Source organism: Hippopotamus amphibius, chromosome 8, assembly GCF_030028045.1.
Source record: "Hippopotamus amphibius kiboko isolate mHipAmp2 chromosome 8, mHipAmp2.hap2, whole genome shotgun sequence".
Taxonomy (NCBI): Eukaryota; Metazoa; Chordata; class Mammalia; order Artiodactyla; family Hippopotamidae; genus Hippopotamus; species Hippopotamus amphibius.
In genome coordinates this window covers 341,549-363,177 of record NC_080193.1, presented here as the reverse complement: position 1 = coordinate 363,177, position 21,629 = coordinate 341,549, and the positions used below count along the sequence as shown (strand labels likewise).

The 21,629-nt window shown below is 64.9% G+C and overlaps 1 protein-coding gene across 7 annotated transcripts in view; it reads right to left on the bottom strand.

Moving 5' to 3' along the window:
- TXNRD2 (thioredoxin reductase 2) overlaps window positions 1–21,629 on the bottom strand; it is a 29,762-nt gene that overhangs the window by 8,006 nt on the left and 127 nt on the right. For 3 of the 7 annotated variants that reach the window (XM_057744090.1, XM_057744092.1, XM_057744097.1), the window contains exons 2-11: window positions 20,251–20,316; window positions 16,051–16,107; window positions 15,550–15,691; window positions 15,037–15,111; window positions 14,447–14,525; window positions 13,949–14,011; window positions 11,672–11,742; window positions 6,309–6,328; window positions 5,578–5,669; window positions 4,405–4,579 (exon numbers count right to left, since the gene is read on the bottom strand). In XM_057744090.1, the coding sequence (XP_057600073.1) occupies window positions 4,405–4,579; window positions 5,578–5,669; window positions 6,309–6,328; window positions 11,672–11,742; window positions 13,949–14,011; window positions 14,447–14,525; window positions 15,037–15,111; window positions 15,550–15,691; window positions 16,051–16,107; window positions 20,251–20,316 (840 nt within the window). The other 4 variants (XM_057744096.1, XM_057744093.1, XM_057744095.1 and 1 more) reach the window with 4 other exon arrangements.

Here is a 21,629-nt window from a genome sequence, read left to right as displayed (position 1 = left end):
GGCGCTACGGTCCTCATGGAGGCCTGTGAGCACGCAGAGTGGGACCTGCCACCCGGCCAGCGTCCTTCCAGGGCGCCTGGGCACCCAGTGGGCACCTGGGAGGGGGCTGGACCGTGCTCTCAGTGCGGAAGGAGCTGGCCCCGCCGGCAGGACTGCAGGGCGTGTGCTGGGCAGGCGGCAGTCCCTCAGGCAGGGGCTCAGAGCTCAGCCCTCAGGTTCCTCCCCAGGCCCCGCGCCCCGCGGGGACGCTCTGGGCTGGGGCTGGAGAGTTCGAGGGCACAGCTGGCAGCGCCTGGACCAGCTGCTCTGACACCAGCCACGCTGTCCTGCGCTCTCCCCTGCCCCCGCCTGGCTGGTCACAGGAGGTCAAGAGCGCTTCCTCCTGCGCCTGCAGTAACTATGGTAACTACACACCTTGCAGATGCCAGCAAACCACATCCCAGGTCCCGAAGGAAAAGAAGATAAATCTGAAAGTAGGAACAGGAGACGGTAACACGTGCTTGAGTTGGTGGCCTCTGTGGTCTGTCCTGAAGCTGGAATGTCTCAGGACGTCCTGCATACGTGAACTTGGGAAGCATGTGGGATGTGAGAGCCAGGCCACGGGTCCGAAGCATAGATGGATGGATGGGGGTGGGCCCCACACAGCAGGCGCTCCGTTCACGCCTCCAAGGTGAACAGTGAAGGCAGGCAGGGGCCAGAGCAGGCGAAGCCCCTGGGGCAGCCGCGGGCACCTCGGGGCCTGGAAGCTGGGCCGTGGAGGCGGGGCCTGGGGTGAGCAGGCCCTGGACGGGGCCACGGGGGGAGGGACAGGCCCACGTGCTTTGCGACGCGGCCCCCTCGTGCTCAGAGCAGGGGGGTCAGCCCCCCTTCAGCTCAGGCCCGGAGCCCCAGAGGAAGACTGAGAATGGACGTGGAGGGGTGCGGGCGACCCAGCGGCCCGTCGCTCTGCCACCAGCTCAGGCCCAGGCGGGGCTTACGTGGCAACGGTCACAGCGTCCTCCAACCACCTCCCTGTGCCCTGCGCACAGGCAGCGCTCCCCCCGCGACTGGGGGAGCCCATCCCGGTCACCCTGCAAGTCTCGGTCACACCCGGCGCGGCCCGCAGGCGGGCTGCCCGCCCTCGCCCTCACACGGGCTTGGCGGGCCCCCAGGGTAGGCATGGCAGCTGTTCCTCAGCGGGGGCTCCGCACAGGCAGGGATGCCCGGGGTGGGCGTGGGGGCGCTGGGCTGTGATGATTGAATTCGTGCTTCTTTGACTACTAGCAAAATTCAGTGTTTTTTTGGCCACACGTTAACTAGCTGTGTTTCCTCCTGAGAAGAGCCGAGCTGCCCTTTCCATTCATTTGCACGCGTCCCTGTGGCTTCCTTGCCTTGTACGTGCTTCTTCCTTAAAACACGCGACTCGCTGCCGTATTTACGACAAAAAGCGAGGGCACTAGAATCCCAGGTACAAGCAGACAGCCCGGCTTCCTCCTCAGAGGCGCCGTCCACACACCCTGCCCTTGGAGCTGCCCCTCGCCTGCTGGCCGGAGCCCCTCGGGGGGCCACGTGACCCCCGGCGCCTCAGAGCTGGGACGGCCCTCCCGCCCCGCGCACAGCGCGCGGGACACCTGGGGCAGCTCTGGGCCCAAGAGCTCTTGGTGTGGCTGGGCTGGGCCAGGCCGACCTCCGCTGGTTGCACTGGGAGAACCACCAGCTGGTCACTGCTACCTGCTCGGCGGCACACAGGACGCAGACAACCAGACACACGCCCTCCATGTGCCCCTCGCCGCCCGTTACAGGAAGACAGGTGATCCCCCCAATTTCACGCCTCCCTGGAGCACACGTCCCGACGGGCAGGGGGGATTGTGCAACAAGAAAGATTTAAGTGCCCGCAGGAGTGTGACGGGTGAGCGCGGGGTCTAGTCAGACAGACTGGCGAGGGTGCGTGGCAGCCCCGGGCGCAGGGCCAGGAGGCAGGATCCACCCCGGGCAACACTCCCGGGGGTCACAGCCAGGCCACTGTGGAGTCCCCACTAGGAGAACAGAGCCACACAGGGGTCTCCTGCAGCCACGGCAAGATGCGGTCCCAGGGGGCAGGCCTGGGGGCCTTGGCCCGAGGCTGCCCCAAGTGGGCTGCATCTGCGCTCAGACTACGAGCTCCTCCCCCATCTCCAGGTGGTGGCCCTGGATGGAGGACGGGCCCCAGCCGCAGGCATCGTGGACACTCAGGCCCCCATCACTGAGTCCTTGGGCCCTGCCTGCCTCCCTGGCCGGGGTCCACGCGTACACATGTGTGGGGGGACTGTGCTCGGAGAGGCTCGTGGTGGGGGCTTCCGTGTGGTGGGTGGATGGAGTTGGGAAGTCAGGCCTCACAGGCTCCCTTTCCCCACGTTCAAGGCTCAGACGTGACACAGGTAAGCGCCATGGCTCTTTGCTGAGACAAAGCCTGAAGAAGAGGACACGGTTTCCGGGGCTGAGTCCCCCTGCGTCGCCTGGAAGCTGGAACAACGGCCCCCTGGGCTCTTCCGACAGTGGGCAGGGCTCCCGCCGCCCAGGGATGGACGTCCCCAAGCCTGCACCCTTCCCTGGAGGCCGGAGGTGCTGAGGGGCCCGGAACCGTTTCGGCTCCTGGTTTTCCCGAGGCCACCATGCTCCGCTCTTTAAAACAAGAGGAAGCGACACCGCAGCCGAGGGCTCCTGCTCGGGGTCTCCACTCCAGGCCGGGCCGTCCCGCTTGGCGCCCCCACAGCCAGGCTCCAGGCCACAAGTGGTTAACTGCGCGGGCGACCCCGAGCCTGCGAGCCTGCGGCGGGCGGGCTGACTGTCTTCACTCAGCAGCGTAATCGGCACATCTGCAGACAGGAAATCCTCCTCCTGCCGTTCCCAGCCTGTTATCTAAGACACCTGGTGTGGGTGGGTGACTCAGACAAACAATGAGCAGGCCCCCTGCACAGCAATTACCCGCCTTAGCTGCTAATGTGTTTAATCCTCCGCGTGGAGATCAAGGCCGCTGAGGAAGAGGCTGGCTGACTGCAGGGCCCGCGGCCCGTCCCCGCGTCCGCCGGCCTTGGTGTCTGTGCCAAGGCCGTCCACGTGGGCCGTCCACGGGCGCGAGGCGTGTCCTTCCCTTTTCAACCTTAACACGTCAAGCCCGGCTGTGTGGACGCGGCGCCGGCGGCCGGGGCCCACACGGGGCGAGCTCTGGGCCTCCCCGGCCGGCTGCCCAGGGCGGCGCATTCTGACCTGCGGGATCACCCTTTGTTGTAAGTAGAAACAGCGCCTGGTTCCAGGCTTACCAGGTAACCGGGCAGAGAACATTCCCGGTGGTGAAACTGGGACGCAGCTCCTGAATGTTTACAAAACCCGGCGGGAGCAGCGGCCCCGCCAGCACTTGCCCGCGCAGCCCCAGGAGGCGTGCCAGGAACCCGCCGCCGCAGCGCCGCCTCGGGAAGCAAGGTCAGAGGCCAAGGACTGTGAAAAGCTTCCACCCCCAGCATCAATCACACCCGGCAGACCGTCTGGGGGATGCTCTTTTTGAAAATACAGCAAACAAAACGGACTCCCGGTGGGGGAGGGCTCCCGGGGCCCTGCCCGCTGCCCACCAGGGCCGCCTGGGCGCTGGGAGGACCCTCCGGCCGCTGCCAGCAGCGTGGGCTCAGCCGAAGGCATCTGGCTGCAGGCCTGCGCCTCGGTCCAAAGGCGGCGGGGGCCAGGGAGAGGCTTCCGGGACCAAGGGGGAGGCTGGGGTGCAGCTGGGAGGGGGAACTGGCCACCTGGCCGGTTAGAACGGACGTTAAAATACTAACCATCAGTTTACGTTTCTGGGTCTCCATAGTGCTCATCAAAATAAACCTACATAAAATTTACTTTTACGATTTGAACATTTCCTCTGGTAATTTAGCGGATCTCGGTCAAGAGGCGTTAAGTTCACCCCAGGGCGTTTCAGATCTTTGCCTCGCTCCTCGAAAGCGAAGCGCTGACCCCTCCCGAGCTTGCTGCATTTTCTGACTTCCAACCAGCCTGAGCATCTCAGGAACAGCAGGTTTCTCAGAAGCACGCAGCTCCCCGGGGCCCACCTCAGGGGACGGGGGGCCTGGGCCGCCAGGGTGGACAAACGCTGGGGGGACAGGCCCTCTGAGGGCTGGGCAGAGCCGTCCAGCGGTGTGGAGCCAGACCACGAGTCTGACGGCCACGCGGACTCGGAGCCCAGGCCCAGGGCGGGGATGAGTGACCGGGCTCGGCACAGAGAGACTCGCGGGTTGGAAACACGTGAGAACAAGACCCTGACTGTCCCTGCGTTCAACACGCAAGCTGACAGATCAGGAAACAGGGTTCCAAGCTCACCGGCCGCAGACACCAAGGCAAGGGGTGCGCTCCGTCCCCCGAGGGCGCACACGACCACGCGATCCCACGCCTCCTTACCTACGGCCCACAGGACGGTGTCAAAGGTGCCCGTGTCCTTCCTGTTGGAGGTGACATCCACCCAGGTGACCTGGAGCTGCCCATCTGAGAGCCTCTCCACCCTCGAGGGGGTGCAGCCCCTCAGGATCCGGGTGCCGTGAACTGCCATGTGCTCTGTGACCAAGGACGCCATTTGCTGCAAAGCACGAGGAGATGCGCGGTGAGGACCGCGCGGCGGTGGGAGTGTCCCCGCCGAGGCCTGCGGAGAGAACCCGGCCCTGCGGCCGGGAAGGCCCGAGGGGGAGCCGCCCCAGAGGAAGAGGTCGGGGCCCTCGCCTTCTTCCAGGAGGCCCCACAGAGGCCGGCCCCCGCCCGGGGCCCCTGCTCTCGGCGGCGCGGAGGGCCGAGCCCGGAGAGCCTCGGGGGCCCCCCACCCCTCCACGTCTGAGGGCCCGGGCCCCGGGTCAGGGTGCTCGCGACCTCTGGACGCTCCTCAGAGGTGAGTGAACCGAGGCGTCCCTGGAGTGGAAGCGACGCGCCCCTTCTCTCTGCCCGCCCGGCCCCGCCGGGGGGGGTCCGCGGCAGGTGTGGAGCTGGGCACGTCCGCGTCCCTCCAAGAGGTGCAGAGGGCTCCTCCCTCCTGGCCCACGCAGCTGCGCCCCCAGGGCCGGCGCTGCCCTGCGCCCTGCGCCCTGCGCGGGGAGACGGCGGGGCCGCGGGGGCCTGGTGCAGCCTCACGTCTTTCCGGTCTAGGGTGGCCGGGCTGCTGTCCCCCGCGACGGCCACCCAGGGCCTTGCCGGGCGGCTGCCTGCGCCCCGTCCGCGCTGCCCTTGGAGGGCGGCACCCCCCACACCCCAAGGGCTCCGCAAGGGGCCCGGGGCAGCGCCTCTGCCCACACACGCCGGCCGCTTCCTCTTGGGCGACCTGACCTCGCAGCCCGTGAGCTGGCCCGCGAGCCCACCGTGTCCCTCCGGTCCCTGCCACGCCCGCCACGCGCGGACCCTCGCTGCCGCACGATGGCAGGTGTTTATTTCACCAACCGTCTCCTCACGTGATTCAGGGGTCAGTCGCTAAAGACGGAGAGCTCACTCCCAGCCCACAGCCGCACCTGCCCGGGTCGGGGCAGCAGGCAGGCGCAGGGCGCAGGCCCTCAGGAGAGCAGAGCCTCAGGTGAGGGGGCAGCCAGGGGCTACCTGGTCAAAGGTCCGCAGGGGCGTGCTGCGTATCATCACGGTGGCATCCAGCCCGAGCCCAGTAAGGAAGCCAGCACACTCCAGGGCCACGTCTGCCAGGGCACGCTAAGGAACGCTGACGGGTTGTGACATCGAGAGCCAGGCAGCAAGACCCCCGGGGCCCCTGCCAGCGGCCCCCAGCCCCCTCCAGCCCAAAGGAGGCTCCGGCACCAGCCCCCTACCCCCACCTCTCAAATGCACATCCAGGGCAAGGTGGGGGCTTCCTCCAGCGCCCACGGGCATCTGTCCAGACGCCCTGGAGGCTCACTGAGGGGCCCACGTGGTGAGGACAGAAGACGGCGCCCGGGCCGCAGCGCCTCCATCTCCCCTCAGGCGCACCCTCCACCCTCCCTGCGTTTACTGCTCCCTCGGAAGGCACTGGCCTGAGTGGGGATGCTCTCCAGGCAGGACCCCCACCTCACCGCTGTGCTCAGCTGCCGGCCAGTGAGCAGCTCAGGAAGAGCCTCCAGGAAGCCCTAGCCTCAAAGGTCAACCTCAAACTGTCCCCCCAGCACAGGTCATCTGCCCTGACTGGGCCTGTAAGTGCCTGGTTCCAGGCGGCAGAGGGCACGCCCCACGGGAGGGAGTGCAGGGGGGTGGGTCGGGGAGGGGGCCTGGGGCCCGAGCTTCCACTCTCAGGACGGTGAGCACAGCCGTCTGTCCATCTGTCACCTGCACGCAGCAAAAGATACAGCTGGCCCCGACCACCAACCTGTCAGAGGGATAGACAGAGAGAGGTGAGTGTCACACGTGGCCACCGGGATGCAAGTGGCCACCCCGCGTAGGGCTCCGAGGGGGACGGGGCCCAGCAGCCTCCGTGCAGGGCGCCTGTCAGCTGACGTGTGACTGCTGCCAGTCCCTGCGGCTAACGGTTCAAACAGGCCGTCCCAAGGTACAGAACCCACTTCCCAGAGTTCCAGCTGTGAACAACAGAGCCGCTGAACTGGGAGATTGCCTGGTGGCGAAGGAGCGAGTGGCTGGTGACAAAACCACAGGTCCTGCGACGGGGCTGAAGGCAGGATGAGCGTGGACAAGGCTCAGCCGGCAGCGGCGGGAGGGGTTTCCTCCTCCCCTAAGGTGAGTTCCGCCTGGGCCCCTCTGGACCTCCTGCAGCCAGGCTGGAACCAGAGAGGGCGGCGCCTGGAAGCCCCATCTGTGGGCAGAACACTCGGGGACCACGGACGCCAGGCGGGGGCCCACCCTGCCCCACCGCACACAGGCCTGAGTACCCTGAGCAAGGGTAGCGGAGGGAGGGGGACACAGGACGCTGGGACCCAGCAGACCCTCCCCTGTCATTCACCTGCACGCCCTGCACACACACGCGTGCACACACACGTGCACAGACGTGAATGCAGAACGGAGACTCCCAGCCCTGGTAGCGTGTGGGTGGGCTTGTCAGATCACCCCTCAGCCTTTGAACAAGAGGAGGTGAGGCCAGGATGCCTAAGCAGGTGTCAGCCCTGATCCCGGCAGATACTAATGATATAATTCCATTGCAAACAGCGGCACGTCCCGGGAAACCCTGCTGCCGGTGGGCGCCCTGCGGGAAGCAACCAGCACGTGCTTCCTCGCGGCAGCTGGGACAGGGCCGTGCTGGTGTTCCGTGCGGGGCGAGGGGGGGAGCTCAGCGTGTGAGGCACACGTACCACGTCTGTGTGTGCACGTGCTCAGCGTTACACAGCCTGCCCTCCTCCGCCTCGATGTGTACGGGGACGAGGACAAGCCTTTCTTTAAGATGTGAAACGACGCGTTACTTAGAACGCAAATAGGCTTGAGCTTCTTTGAACATTCTGCCCCAACGCAAGAACCAATGAAGAGCGGACTTCCCTGGTGGCGCAGTGGTTGAGAATCCGCCTGCCAATGCAGGGGACACGGGTTTGACCTCTGGTCTGGGAGGATCCCACATGCCGTGGAGCAACTAAGCCCACAAGCCACAACTACTGAGCCCATGTGCTGCAACTACTGAAGCCCACGCACCTAGAACCCATGCTTTGCATCAAGAGAAGCCACCACAAGAAGCCCGTGCACAATAGAGTAGCCCCCGTTCCACATCTAGAGAAAGCCCATGGGCAGCAACGAAGACCCAACGCAGCCAATAAGCAAATTAAAAAATAATTTAGAAATTAATACGTAAATTAATTCATTAAAAAAAGGACCAGTGAACAGCATTTGTGCTGACTGCACAGTGCTGTGCTCCCGCTCAGGGTGGCCACGGCCTGGGTGACCGTGCCGTGCAGGTGCCGGGGAGCCTGCTGCCTGCCCGCCGGGCTGTCCTGCGCGTCTGAGCCTTCCTGCCTCTGTAGAGCAGACCCTTCTGGGGGCTGGGGAGATGGGGAGAGATGGCTGCAGTCCACAGCCCAGCTCCAGGCAATGCAGCCATGCGGTCCCTGATTTTGGCAAAAGCATCTTGTTTCCACAGCCCCCGGGCACCTCCCGAAGCCCTGTGAGGGCGGGCAGAGAGTGGGACAGGGAGGCAGGGATGTGCGTGCAGGTCCCCAGCTCCTCCCATGCAGCCCCCCCCAGCGCCCGGGCCTTCTACTCCCGCCTCAAGGTCACAGTGCCCCCATCCCCAGGCTCCTGGCTCTGAGCCAGCAACGGAGGGCACATGTGGGAGGCCGGAGCCAGCGGGGCCAGGCCTCGGGGCGTCCTTGACCACGTGCGGGCGGCTGAAACCTCACAGCGGGCAGGCGCCCACCGGCCCCAGTGGTCACCTTGGGCCTCCTCTCACCTCCAAGAGGAAAGACTGTCAACAGTGCTGGTTTTCACTCCCCCCGCCCCCGACTTATCAAATACGTATTATTCTTCAAAAAGTGCGGGATCCAAGACCTCAACCAGAGAGTTCCCTTCAAGTGGACGCGAGTGAGAACAGAGCAAAAGTGGAGCCGGGCACTGACGCCTGGGGGTGGGGTGGGGTGGGGGTGGCCTGACTGGGTGCTGCGCTTTTATTGGCAGGTTTGAAGCCGTAGATGGGCTCTGCCAGCCACCGAGGAGACCTCGGCCTGGGTGGGGCCTGGCAACAGTGGGGCACAGGGACAGGTGGGGCCCAGGGACTGGCCACAGGAGGACCTGGGGGAGGGGCCTCACGCGGCAGCAGGACTCCCCGCGGGGCTGCGCCAGCACCTGCTTGGCTGTGTGTGCGCGCGCGGGGAGCCCCCATGTGCCCTCTGGAGCCCCGAGTGCTGCGCTCCAAGGCGGTGCTATTGTGGGATTAGCCTGATCACAGGGCTGGCTCCTTCTTGGAGTCTGGAGAAGGAGGAAGCAGAAACAAAGCCTTCCTTCAGGCCTTGAAGCCCCGGCTTAAAGGGCTCTCCACCTGCCTCTCGAGTCTGAAGGCCCCGATCCGCTCCCCAGGGTGGGGGGTGGGGGCGCGGCACCCACACAGCACGAGGGCCCATGGCCGTCCCAGCAGCGCAGGAAACGCCAGGGCCCCAGAGCTTGGGGCCCACGGGAGCAGCTGGACACAGGACATCTAAAGAGCGCCAAGACTTTCGGGGGCACAGGCGGGTGGGACCAAGGGGGGAGGCTGAGGGCCGGCTTGCCAGGCCTGAGCTGCCAGCCACCCAACCTCTCCGGGTGACGCCCCTGAAGGCCGGTCCAGCCCCGGCCTGCAGCCCATCATGGGGAGGAAGGCGGGAGGCCGCAGAGCCCGCGGGCCCTGTGGAGCGGCGAGGCGGAAGCCCCGCCGCTGCAGGCTGAGGCCAGGCACGCTGGGCTACCTCGGCCGCCGGCTGGCCTCCTGGCCTCCTGGCCTCCTGGCCTCCTGGCTGGGGCCAAGTGGGAAGGTCCCGCCCGGCTTCGGGAGGCCTCCAGGGCCGGGGGTGGCCCTCGGTCCGCGTTCATTTCAGCTCCATTTTAAAGGCGAGTTAAAATAAACACGGGTAATATTTATAAGGCAAATAAATCTGGCAGAAACAGCCCCTCCGAGTGTGAGCAGAGGCCCCCCGGCCCAGCCCAAGCTGATAAAATACAGAAATGCTACTGTAGACCCTCCGGCTTATTTTGACTGCGCGCAGGAATGTAAGGAGTAAACACTGACTCCCGTATCACACTGTTACAACTTGCATTCACAGCTCGGCACAAAAGCTGCGTTTCACAGAAGCATCGTACGGGGATGTATCTCCAGCTTAATTTTTAAAAAAACCATTTCCTCACATAAATCATGCTCAGGACGGAACGGGTGACGGATACATTGCAAACACTTTTTTCCTTAAACAATAACATACCTAGATTCCCTCTAAACGAAAGAGTTTTAAAAAAAAAAAAAGTCTTCTAAATGTGTTTTTCTGAAGAAAATAAACACTCTCCTGACCCCAATATCGGGGGCTGTCTTGCCGGCGCGCAGGCCCTGCCCCAGCACGCGGCCCCTGCACCCGGCCTCCTCCCGGCCTCTCCGGGCCCCGGGCAGCAGCGGGCGGTGCCAGCGCCAGACCTCGGCCCCTGCGGGAGGCCGGACACGGCTCTCGAAACGAAACGGGGACACGGCAAACGAGGGAAAATAAAACACCCTGGAACTGATCTGACAAAAGACCGGGATTCAGAAACCGCTGACCTGCAGGGATGCGCAGGGACGACCGGGCGACACGGGCGGCCTCGGCCGAGACAGGCGCCCCGAGCAGGCCGCCCGCGTCCAGGGTCCACCCCGGAGAGGCTGGCGGGACACCGCCGGCCCCCGGGGGAGTCAGCGCACGAGAAGACGGTGCGCGTCCGCAGGCGCCGCGGGAAACCCGGGCTTCGGTGACAAACGGGCTCGCGGGGACGGAGCCCCTGAACGCGCAGGAGCTCTAACAGCCACCAAGTGGGAAAAAGCCGAAGCCACGCTTCAAAAGACAAATGCCCAGCGTCGGCAGGTGGCACACGTTCCCAGCCGTGACGAGCCGGGCACACCTGCGGCCGTGAGCGTACGTGGCGGGGCGGTAGCCCCGGCGGCAGGCGGGCGGGACACGCCGGGGAGCGGGCGCGGGACGGGGGCGCGCAGCCGGGCGCTACCTCTGAAGGGCGATCCGCGTCGCGCGAACACGCCGGCCCCCCCTGGAACCCCCTCGTCAGGGACAAGGCCACAGACCGGGCCGAGACGACGGGGGACAGAGGACCCACGGCAGACGGGACCTCACAAAGCCCGAAGGCGAGCGCCCGCCGCGGCCGGGGGGCCCGACGGCGGCTGGAGGCGGCCCTGCTCGCCCCCCCGGGGGCAGGGGCGGCCCGCGTCCCCTCGGGCCCGGGGCGACGCCGAGCTCCCTCGGGCAGGAGGCGCCCGCGGGCACCGCCCCGACCGCGCCCTCGACGCGCGAGCAGCGCCGGGACTGGCCCGTCGGGCGCTCACCGCGGCCGCTCAGGGCCGCGCGCAGAGAGCAGCCAGCGGGGCCCGCGCGCGGCCCGGAGCCGCCACCTCGCGCGGCCGCGGCCGCGAGGACGTCGGAGCCCGCGGCACGTGCGCACGCGCTCACACACGCGCACGCTCCTCAGGCGCGGCCCCGCACGTGCGCGCGCGCTGACGCAGGCACGCTCGCCGCCGCGCGCGCGCGCACGTCCTGGGCCCCGCGGCCCCGCCGGCTGGGCCTCTGCCGCCCTCTGCTGGCCTCTGCACTCCCTGCGCGCACCAGGGGCCCTCGGTGCCCAGGAGGGAAGCCGGGCCCTGGGCGGCTGGGCGGGCACGTGTCGCGGCAGGCCTGGCGTCACAGCTCGGCTCCGGTTTCCGAGGCCCCGAGGCTTTGCTGATTTCAGGGACGCCCAGGTGACAGGCATGGAAGTGGAGACTGTGACTGCGGCCAGAGGGGGCCCAGCGCCTTCCCCCAGGTGCCCGCCCGCCCAGATGGCCCTGAGGACGCACTCCCGGGAACCCTGGTGAAAACCCGCAGCCCGGACAGGACCGGCCACGCTCTGGGACACAGTCCTGGGAGGGCGTCGGCCCCAGACGGGCCCCAAACAGGCCCCGGGCCAGGCTCTCCGCCCTTCCCTCGGGTGGGCGGGAAAGAACACGCTATGGGGAGCCGGCCCCGCGCGCCACCCGCCAGGCTGTGAGCACGGGAGGGGCCCCTTGGGCGCCCCCAGGCCTTACGTTTTTCCAGGGGATTCCTTCAGCCAGAAGATGTCGTCACTCGTAACCCCGTATTCCAAGGCACCGTCGACCTACCCGGGAAGAAGGGTCCCCGTGAGGCCCGCATCCCCTGCCGCCCCAGGACCCCCAGTTTGCAGACACAATGTGGCCGGAGCCACCCGCGCACAGTGGCTGCACCTCCTCAGGTGTGGTCTCTGGGACAGGTGACCCGGCTGCTCCCAGGGGCGCCAGGCTGGAGGCTGGATGTGGCCGGCCAGGCGCCCTGAGGGCCAGCATGGTGGCCCTGTGCCCAGGAGGCGTCCAGGTCACCCCAGCAGGTGGGGGCCCAGGACACGCGCCCTCTCTGCAGCCCCTGAGAGTCAGATGTGCTGGGAGGGAGGAAATGGATTTCAAACAGTTTACGGTTCCAATTGGCAAAAAAAATAAAGCCAGGAATTTCTTAAGTTTGCCCAGGGAAGACCGAAAGGTCTGGACGTCAAAGGGACCGAACGCAGCAAGTCTGGGCAGGCACCGGGGCGGCGGCGGAGAGCAGAGTGGCCACTGAGCAGCTTCCCCAGGACCCGGGACTCCCGCTGCACCCCACCCCCGCCCCCGCCAGTGGACAGCAGGGCGGGGCCCGGCCAGGCCCCCCGCAGGCATCCCGGCAGCTGCGTGCGGCGCGGAGCGGAGCTGATCGCTGGGTCCCGCGAGCTGACCACGGCCGTCAGGAGCTCTGCGTGGAGACAACGTGGGCCCGGCTGTGGGTGAGGGGTCACTGACGGTCACCGCTTGGCCCCTGTCTGTGTGGCCACGGAAACAAGCGCCCTCCCATCGTGTGGAGCCGCAATGCCCGCCCAGGGCCACCTGGCACAGCTGCCCGGTCCCCCGGAGGCTGCTCTTGCTGGGCTGGCGTTGGGGGGGGTGGTCGGGGCCCTGAGGACTGGAGTGTGAACGTCCCTGGGTGCCCCGCCCCGTTTCCAGAGGAAGCACAGACTGGACGGAGGTTCGGATATAAGAGTTTGAGAAGACAGAGAACCAGGCCCTGGCCCCTCTCTACCTGTTCGTCTGGACCTACATCCGCGTCCGGGAGCTTGAGCACGGGCCTCCAGGCCCCGCACAAGCAGGAGGTGGAGGCGAAGGCAGCGTCCCCCGCCCGGCTGAGCGCCAAGGGCGGGCTCCTCACAAAGACTGGGGGATTTCCCAGGTCTGGTGTTTAAGGACATCTCTGTCCAGGCACTAGGTGACCACACAGCAGAGACCTCAGTAGCCACACAGGACACAGAATAAAGAGTTTACAAAATCAGCTCAGAAAAATCACCCAACAGAGGAGCAGCACTGAACACAATCCCACAGCGGAGGGAGACCCTAGCTTTCAGCGTGAATGTGCCATTTTACTGGAAATGTTCACCTTTCAGCAAAACGTCCCAAGACACGAGAAGAAACCAGAGAAGATGAACCTCGCGCACCGCAGGTGGAGGGGGAAAGGGTGCGGCCGCCCCCCCACCCCGGCGCCGGGCAGCTCCGCCCCCAGGTGTCTGCCCAGGAGAAGGGAACACGCGCGTCCACACGGGCCCCCAGCAGCATCACCCGTCCACCACGCAAGTGGACCACAGAAGATCATACCCCGCGCGGAACACCACTCAGCCGCAGCAAGGTGGCGACTCCTGGCTGCGCCCGGGGGACCCTGAGGCCGTGGCGCTCGGCGCAGGGAGCCAGTCTCACGTGAAACGTCCAGAACAGGCAAATCCACACAGACAGAGCGCGGGCTGGCGGGGGTGGGAAGGGGGCGGAGTGATGGGGCCAGGGCTTCACCCTGGGCGGATGAAACGTTCCGGAACCTGGTGGTGGGACCGATGGCTGAACGACTCTGTGACTAAACGAGAACCCGTGGACCGTACCCTTTAAAAGGGTGCATCTTATGGTATGTGAGTTTCACGTCAAGTAAAGAGAAAGATCTGCGGTGGGGGGGGGAGGAGGAACAAGGTTTAAGTCCCAAACATTCCAACATTCTGAGGCTGAAAAGGAGGAATCAGCAAAGGAGACTGAGGAGAAGTGATGCTGGGACAGGAGGCGGGCGGGCGTGGCCGGCCCAGCGGCTGAGGGACACGAGAGCCGCTCTCGGGGCTCAGCCACGTGGGGACGCAGGGACGTGGCTCGGCGGAGGGGACTCGAGAGCACGGGCAGCGGAAAGTGACAGCTGTGAGGAGGGGGCTGCTTGGAGAGAAGGGGGGAGTGGGACGTGCGCGTCACCGGACCAGGAACGGTGTGCGGGGGTGGGGGGCTCCTGAGGACACTCACCTCCGTGGGGTACCTCGGCCGCCCTCCAGTGGCGATGACAATGTGCTCGGCCGAAAGCAGAGTCTGAGAAGAAACCGAGAGCTGTGGTCTGCTGGGTGCCCTGCGGTCCCCACGCGAGAGCTCGACCGGCTTCCCGGTCACAGCCCCTGCCCTGCAGTGCAGACCCTGCAGCAGCAGCCCCGTCAGGGGTCCGGAGACCGGCAGGAGAGCCTCTGAGCCCAAGCGCGTCACAGTTTACCCAGCATCGCGCGGGGGCGGGGTCTCCCGGAACCCCACCCCCCCCCCACCCCGAAGCACTGCAGGGCTGCGGCCACCCGAGCAGCGGGCAGCCTGGTGCAGACACTTCCTCCTTCACAAAGAATTAGCCAGGCCTTGGCCCCGGGGGAACGCTGTATCAATCCCAGCAGCACGGAGGATGGCGCTGAGGCCGCGCAGAGCTGGGGTCCACCTGCCAGGCCCGCAGATTGGCCTCCAGGGGACGGGAAGGCAGGTGCTCACCTCTTCCCCATCTTTGGAGACACCGCAAACTGTGTGCGGGTTGACAAAGCTGGCCTTGAAGTTAAAGTACTTGACTTTTCTGCAAGATAAAAAAAGGCTGTTGAAACATTTCCTCTGCAAACGAGGCACCCCTCGAGGTTAAACAGGCAGCACTGGGCAGATGGCAACAACGTGAGCGCGGGCCGCCCACGGCTCGGGGGGCAAGAGGAGCGTGTGGACCCACAGGGGGAGCCTGGGCCGCAGCTGCTGCCTCCCCGGGATCCCTGGGACGCAGGGACCACTGCTGCACGCAGGGGCAGCCCGAGGGCCCCAGCACAGCCCCCGCACGTGAGGACAGAGGTGGCCGGGCCGCCCCCAAGGTGAGTCCCGTCACCTGGACATGCTCCACCACGAAGGTGAGACCCCCAGGGGACCCAGCTACCCTCCCTCACAAAATACCCACCAACAGGGAGGGGTCCGTGAGGCCAGGGGAACAGGCACCCCTGCAGCAACCACTGGGCTTTCCAGCCCGGGTTCTCACGGCCCCGCCTCCTCCTGGGGAGTCCTCACGCGCCCCGCGACCACCCCGAGCCTAGCACGGTTGTCGGTACCTGTCCTGCAGCTGGACCCGGTGCCCCCAGTTCAGGGACTTCACGTGGTTCTGAACGGCCTCTGCCATTTTCCGCCTGTTGACACAAAGCACCATGCTTGAAACCACCACACAGGTGTCACGTGTCGGCAGGTCCCCCACAGGCCGCGAGGGGCAAACAGCCCTTAACAGAAACGCCCAGACGTTTCTCAAGGAGGGGACGGTGACGTCCGTCCCCGTGGCGGCCGCCCCGGGCCAGGTTTGGGGCTTCAGACCGAGGGGCTCTGAGCGGACCACGGGCCACCTGCCGGGCCCGGAGCACCGTGGCCTTTCGGCCGAGCACCCTTCGAGGGGCGTCCTTGGTGCTGTGGCAGCGCCCAGGCACCACCGGGGGTGTGCAACCCCCCGCGGGGAGATCCCCGAAAGGTCTCCGCACGTGGCCCGATGGGGGGGCCCAGAGGCGCCCCCCGGGGAGAATCGCGCCCGCGGCTCCTGTGAAGCTGGTGGGAGTGGCTGGCCCCCCACGCGCCCTCACCAGTCGTGCGGGCCCTGGGCCAGCCGCCAGCCATAGTGGGGGGCATCGCGGATCCAGCCCCCCAGCAGCGCCGCCTGGTGCATCAGCTTCTTGGGGATGCAGCCGACATTCACGCAGGTGCCTCCAAGGCCCCACCGGGTGCCTGGGGAGGGCAGGGGGAGCACAGGCACACGGGTCAGGGGCCAGGTGGCCCCACCAGGTGCCGGGGGGAGCACACACGCGCAGGTCAGGTGCGCCCCGTCAGCTGGCCCTGCTCCACAGCTGCTTCCAGGTCCTTTCAGCCACTTTAACTCCCACCCGCCCAGGTGCACCCGCCCCGCGGACGCGTCCCCCACGGTGCATTCAGACTGTTTCCAGGAGGACGAGGAAGACTGCAGCGACGGCAGCTTCCCCGAGAAGCAGGACGCTGTCCCGAGACCGGGCAGCTGTCCGGGGCCGGGCCGCCCTCTGTACGTGACCCCCTCTCCCCTGGGACACGCGGCTCCCGGCGGGGCTGCCTACCTCGGGGCGAGGGCTCCACGTAGTCCACCACGGCCACCTTCTTCCCCAGCTGAGCGGCTGGAAGGCCAGGCAGCAGCAGGTGAGCGCCACCAGAGACCGAGTCAGGGCGGGGACCCCAGGGGAGGCCGGGGAAGGCCCGGGCCAGCGGCCACCCACCAGCTCTGCCCCCAGCTCTGCTCCCCCAGCAGTGGGCACCCGACCTCCTCCTGACCGCAGCCTCTGCACGGCCCGCCGGGGCGGCACGGGCCCCCGCCCCCCCCCACCTGGTTCCAGGTCCCGCACGGGCCCGGGGCCTCCCTGACCTTGACCCCGGGAGGCATCACAGGGAGGTCCGGCTCGCTCCCCACCCCTCCCTCACACCTCTCCCCCCGAAACACCCATGCGGTGGCCCTCGGTCCACCCTGGTCAGAGCCCCCGGGGGGGCGTTTCCTCAGGGTGAGGAAAGGGAAGCGCGGAGGTCAAGGGGCAGGTCCAGGCCAGCCGGGCCCCACGAGGGGGAGCAAGACCAGGGCTCCGACTGCACCGCTGCCTGGGGCCCCCTCCCCGGCCTCCCCCGACCACACCCCTGCCGGGGGCCCCGGCTGTCAGGAAGCCCCCCAGCCACAGGCCCCAGGGTTCTGAGGCCTGGGCTAACCACCGGCTTCCCACTGGCTCTCCTGGGGCACTGCATCCGCCAGCCCTGGGCCCTGGACGCGATGGCCCCGAGGGTACCCCCCACGTACACGTCACGAGCCCACGAGCATCTGAAACACTACAGAACACACTTGACGCATGACTACCAGCCACCAGGGTTAGAGCCACGTTTTCACAGCCTTCACTCACAAAGCCGTGTCACTCAGCTGGTTAATGACGGGACCCCAGCGCTTGACGTACACGGTCCGGCCAGGGGGCACCGCAGACGTGCCGACGCCCAGCTGCCCGCTCTGACCAGGACGAGTGCCAGGGACCAGCGCCAGCCGGCTGCTCAAAACAACCAAAAGTCCCGACAAAATACGTGAAACGATAGTTTCAAGAAGCTCAGCAGAGCAAAACCAAGGCCAGTCATCTCCGAGAGCCGGGAAAGGCACGAGGTGAGCCCCGCAACCAGAGGGTCTGCAAGACATGGCACAGGAGGGCCCGGGCAGGGTCCCGCAGGCTCCCGGGCTGAGAGCTCCTGGGACAGAGGACAGAGAGGAGAGAAGGGGAAGCACCCGCGGCCAGGACAGTGCCTCGGAGGCCAGCCTGGGGAATCGAAACTCCTGACCGCTGAGTGGGCACGAGGAGGGCCACGCCTCAGCGGTGGGAGTCATCTGCCCAGGCTGGGACAGCGCCAGGCCTGCCTCACGGACCTCAAGCAGAAGACTCGAAGGATGCCACCATCTCTACCTACATCCCAGAACACGCTCAGAAACATTTCCAGGAATTCAGAAACATCCAGAACCCAGCAAGGGGACGTCCAAAGTATCTGACACTCAAACAAGAATTACCAGGCATGCAAAGAAGCAGGAAGAGACAGCCCTTAAAGGGAAAAACGGTCAATGGAAACGGACCAAGAACTGACACCCACATCAGAATTAGTGGAAAAGAAAGTAAAACAGGTGTTTTAACTGTGTTCCACATGTTCAAAACGTCAAGAAGCAACACAGAAGATAGAAAAAAGAGCCCAAGTCCAACTGTAGAGATGAAAACGGCACAGAGTGGGGTTCATGGTCGAGCAGACATCACAGGCTCGTTTATTAGTGAATTTGAAAACAGGAATAGCAACTATCCACCGTGGGAAGAGCTCTGATGAGCTTGGGGACAACCCGGAGCAGCCGGGAGTGCAAGTCCCTTATAGAAAATGGAGTAGAATTTGCAGTAACCTTCACCTGAAATCATCTCTAGGTGATGGCACGGGACGCAACGTTGACGCTGCGTAAGTAGCTGTAAATACAGTGTGAGTGCTACGTAAATAGTTGCCCGTGTGCAGCAAATTCAAGTTTTGCTCTTTGGAACTTTCTGGAATTTTTTAAAAATATTTTTTCGACCCATGGTTGGTTGAATCTGTGGATGTGGGGGCGGTGGATACGGAGGGCCAGCTGTATTGTCCCCTTGAATTCTATACCCAGAGAAAACATCTTTTTAAAATGAAGGCAGAGTAAAGATGTCTTGAGACTCACAGAAGCTGAAAGAATTTATTACCCCTAGAGCCACACGACAAGAAATGTTCACAGGCGTCCTTCCAGTAGGAAAGGGACGTCGGGTGCAAACTCGGATCCACAGAAAGGAACGGAAGCCCCGGAAACGACGACCACGTGGGCTGAGGTGTTAGTGTTTCCTTATCGTTGAAATCTCTCCAGGAGAGACTGTATGACGTGTGGTGGGGTCTGTAACATGAAAAAGTGGAGCGTGGCCGGTGGGAGACCGTCACCTGAAGGGGGACCGTGATTCGGAAAGGTGTGTGTCCCAAACCTGGAGGCGAGGACCTTATTCCGTCTGCACGTTAGCCCATAGTGGAGTGAAGACCTAAACGTAAGAGCTGAAGCCGTGAGGCTCTCGGAAGAGAACAGGCCTAAGTCTTTGTGACCTACGATCAGGCCACTGTTTCTTGGACGCAACACCAAAAGCACAAGAAACAACAGATCAACTGAGTTCATCAAAATTCAACACTTTTGTGCTGCAAAGGACACCACCAAGAAGGTGACAAGGGAACCCACAGGACGGGAGAGAGTAATTGAGAATCACACACCTGAGAAGGGTCTAGTATCCAGAATGTGTGTGTGTGTGTGTATGTTTGTGCACTCTCACAACTCAACAGTGAAAAAAGACAACCTAACTTAAAAATGGGCGAAAGCTCTAAACAGACATTTCTCCATAGACACACAAATGGCCAATAAGTGCGTGAAAAGATGCTCTACTAACCACGAGGGAAACACAGTGATGTGCCACCTATTCACGCTTCTTAGGATGGGCTACTTTAGGAGACAGTGACAGGTGTTGGCGAGGACGTGGAGAAATTAAAGAACGGTGCAGACACCTGGGAAAGTCGTCTGACAGCGCCTCAAAAGGTTAAACCTCGAGCCACTCCATCACCCAGTGACTCCACTCCTGGGAATCTGCCCACGGGAAACGAAAGCTCACATCCACACAAGGGATGTCCAGGGCAGCGTGACTCACGACTGCCCCGAGCGGAAGCGACACAGACATCCACCTGTGGGCACGTGGACAAACTGGGCTCCGGCCACACGACGCAACACCATTCAGCCACAAAGCGGAGAAGCGCTAACACACGCTGTGTCACAGATGAGCGCTGACAACCTCACGCTGAGTGAGCGCAAAGCCGCACGTTCCTATGACACGTCCAGGACAGGCCCGTCCACGGAGACAGAATGGGGGCGAGAGGTCGCCTGGCGCTGAGGAGGGGAGGGGCAGGGACCACCACTGGGGACAGAGTACTCGGGGGGGGGGGGGGGGATGAGATGTTCTGAAACTGGTGGTGGCGACGGCTGCACAACTCTGTGAACGTAAAATCCACTGAATTAGGCAGTTTAAAGGAGTGATCTGTATCGTGTGTGACTTCCATCTCAACACAGCTGCTTTAAAAATATGGAACACTTAAGGATACATCTGACATGAGACGTGAAAGCCTTGCATATCGAAACGACAAAACATTGCTGAAAGGAGTGAAAAAAATACCTAAATGAGGGATACACCACGTGACCTGGCTGTCCCACTTTTAGGCAATTATCCAAGAGATTCAAAACCCATCCACACGAAGGCGTGCGCGCACACACACACGTTCACTGCAGCACTGCTCACAACAGCCAAAAACTGGAAACAACCCGGTCCACAGGTGAATGAACCAGCCAGACACGGTCCAGACACAGAGTGGAACCCTCATCAGTAACGAAAAGGCATGACCTCTGGAGACACACGGCGACACGGGTGGCTCTCCAAACAACGGCTCTGTGGGAGGAGCCGGAAAGTAAGAATACACGCAGCACGATTCCATTTAGACAGAATTTTAGAAAATGCAAAGTAATCTACCCTGAGAAAGCAGACCAGCGGTTGCCTGGGGTGCAGCGGGGAGGGAGGAGCGAGCCAGCAGCTGAGACAGTGTACGCGAGACGCATCCCCACCCAGTCCCAGAGCGCCACTGCCCTCTCCAGGCAGCGCGAAGCCTGGAGGGCCCGCCACGCGGGCGGGGTGCAGGATGCGGGATGCGGGATGCAGGACACGTACCTTCCTTGGCACAGGCCAGGCCGCCGGAGCCCCCGCCAATCACCAGGAGGTCGTAGCATTGCCGCCCTGTGGGGGTGACGGGGAGACGTGAGAAGGAGGGGCCAGGACCAGCGTGGGGCACGGTCCCGGGACGCCACAGTTGCCAGTGTGGTACAGGGTCCGCGTCATGGGACTGGCGCCCCGCCCTGTGCTGGTCTGGGGTGACCACGCATCCCCCAGCAAGCAGGAGGCAACGCCGGGGTGCATGTCATCGGCCCAGATTCTGAAACCAAGCGGTGCCAGGCGAGGCTGGCAGGGGTCTACCCCCCCCCCACCCCGCCACCCGAGTCAAGAAGGAAATTTGGTTTAACTGGCAGGACTGCCCTGAACTCAACTTCACCCAGCACCTAAAAGACACGGGATTAAAACGTTTGCCTTGAATCCACCCGTCTTTCCATTGAAAAGGTCACCCTACGTCACCGGCGAGGAAGAGCAAGGGCGGCCCCTGCGTCGGGCAGCACGGCCTGGCCTCACACAGCGCCCGGCGGGGCCTGGCAGCGCGGCGACTCTGAAATGCCGCTCGCACCCTGCACCCCTGCCCCCAGCGTGGAGGCCGCGGGAGTCCTTGCTCCTGGCAGAAGGCACTATCTGTCGCCTGCCAGTGCTGGCAGGGAAGGCAGGCCCGAGAAGACCGCAGCGGCGGGGACGGCGAGGGCAGGCGTGTCCTCAGGGGCGGCCAGGCTGTGCGAGCCCCGAGCGGGGACCCCCAGCACCAGGCTCCGGCCCGCTCCCCGTGGAGGGAGGAAGAGAGAACACAAACTCGTCCGGATGCGGGGAGGCAGGCGGGGAGGTCGAGGCAGCCCGGGGGCTGCGTCCAGGCGCCGTCTGCTCTCCGCTGCCCAGGGAGGCTCTGACCAGGGGGACGTCCCTACCTTCCATGGCCGCTGCAGGGGCCCTGCTGTGCTGCCCGCAGCCCCGCTCTGCCGCGCGGACTGCGGCCTTATCTCCGCGGCCCGCTCGCCCCACGCGCGGCCCCGCAGCCCTCTCCGTCTGATAAGGCCCTGGGAGAGGCCGCCCCGGGGGCTCTGCAAGCTGTGCCGCGGGAACGCTGCCTTCCAACACGCGGAGGGTCTGGGCAGCCTGCGGGGGAGGAGCGACCCCGAGAGCCCCCGAGGCGGGCGGGCACGGCGCTGCCCCGAGGGCGTCCGCTGGGGACGCCCCGTGTGCCCCGTGGGGTGCCCCGTCCCCGCGCGCAGGGCTCCGTCTCCGCCCGCTGTCCTGCGCCCGCCCTCCCCGGACCTGCTGCTCCTCCCAGAACGCGGCCCGGGTGCCGGGTACCGGGGCTGCAGAGGGCAGAGCCCCAGGGCGGGCCCCGACCCCCGCGCCCCGCGCCGCGCCGC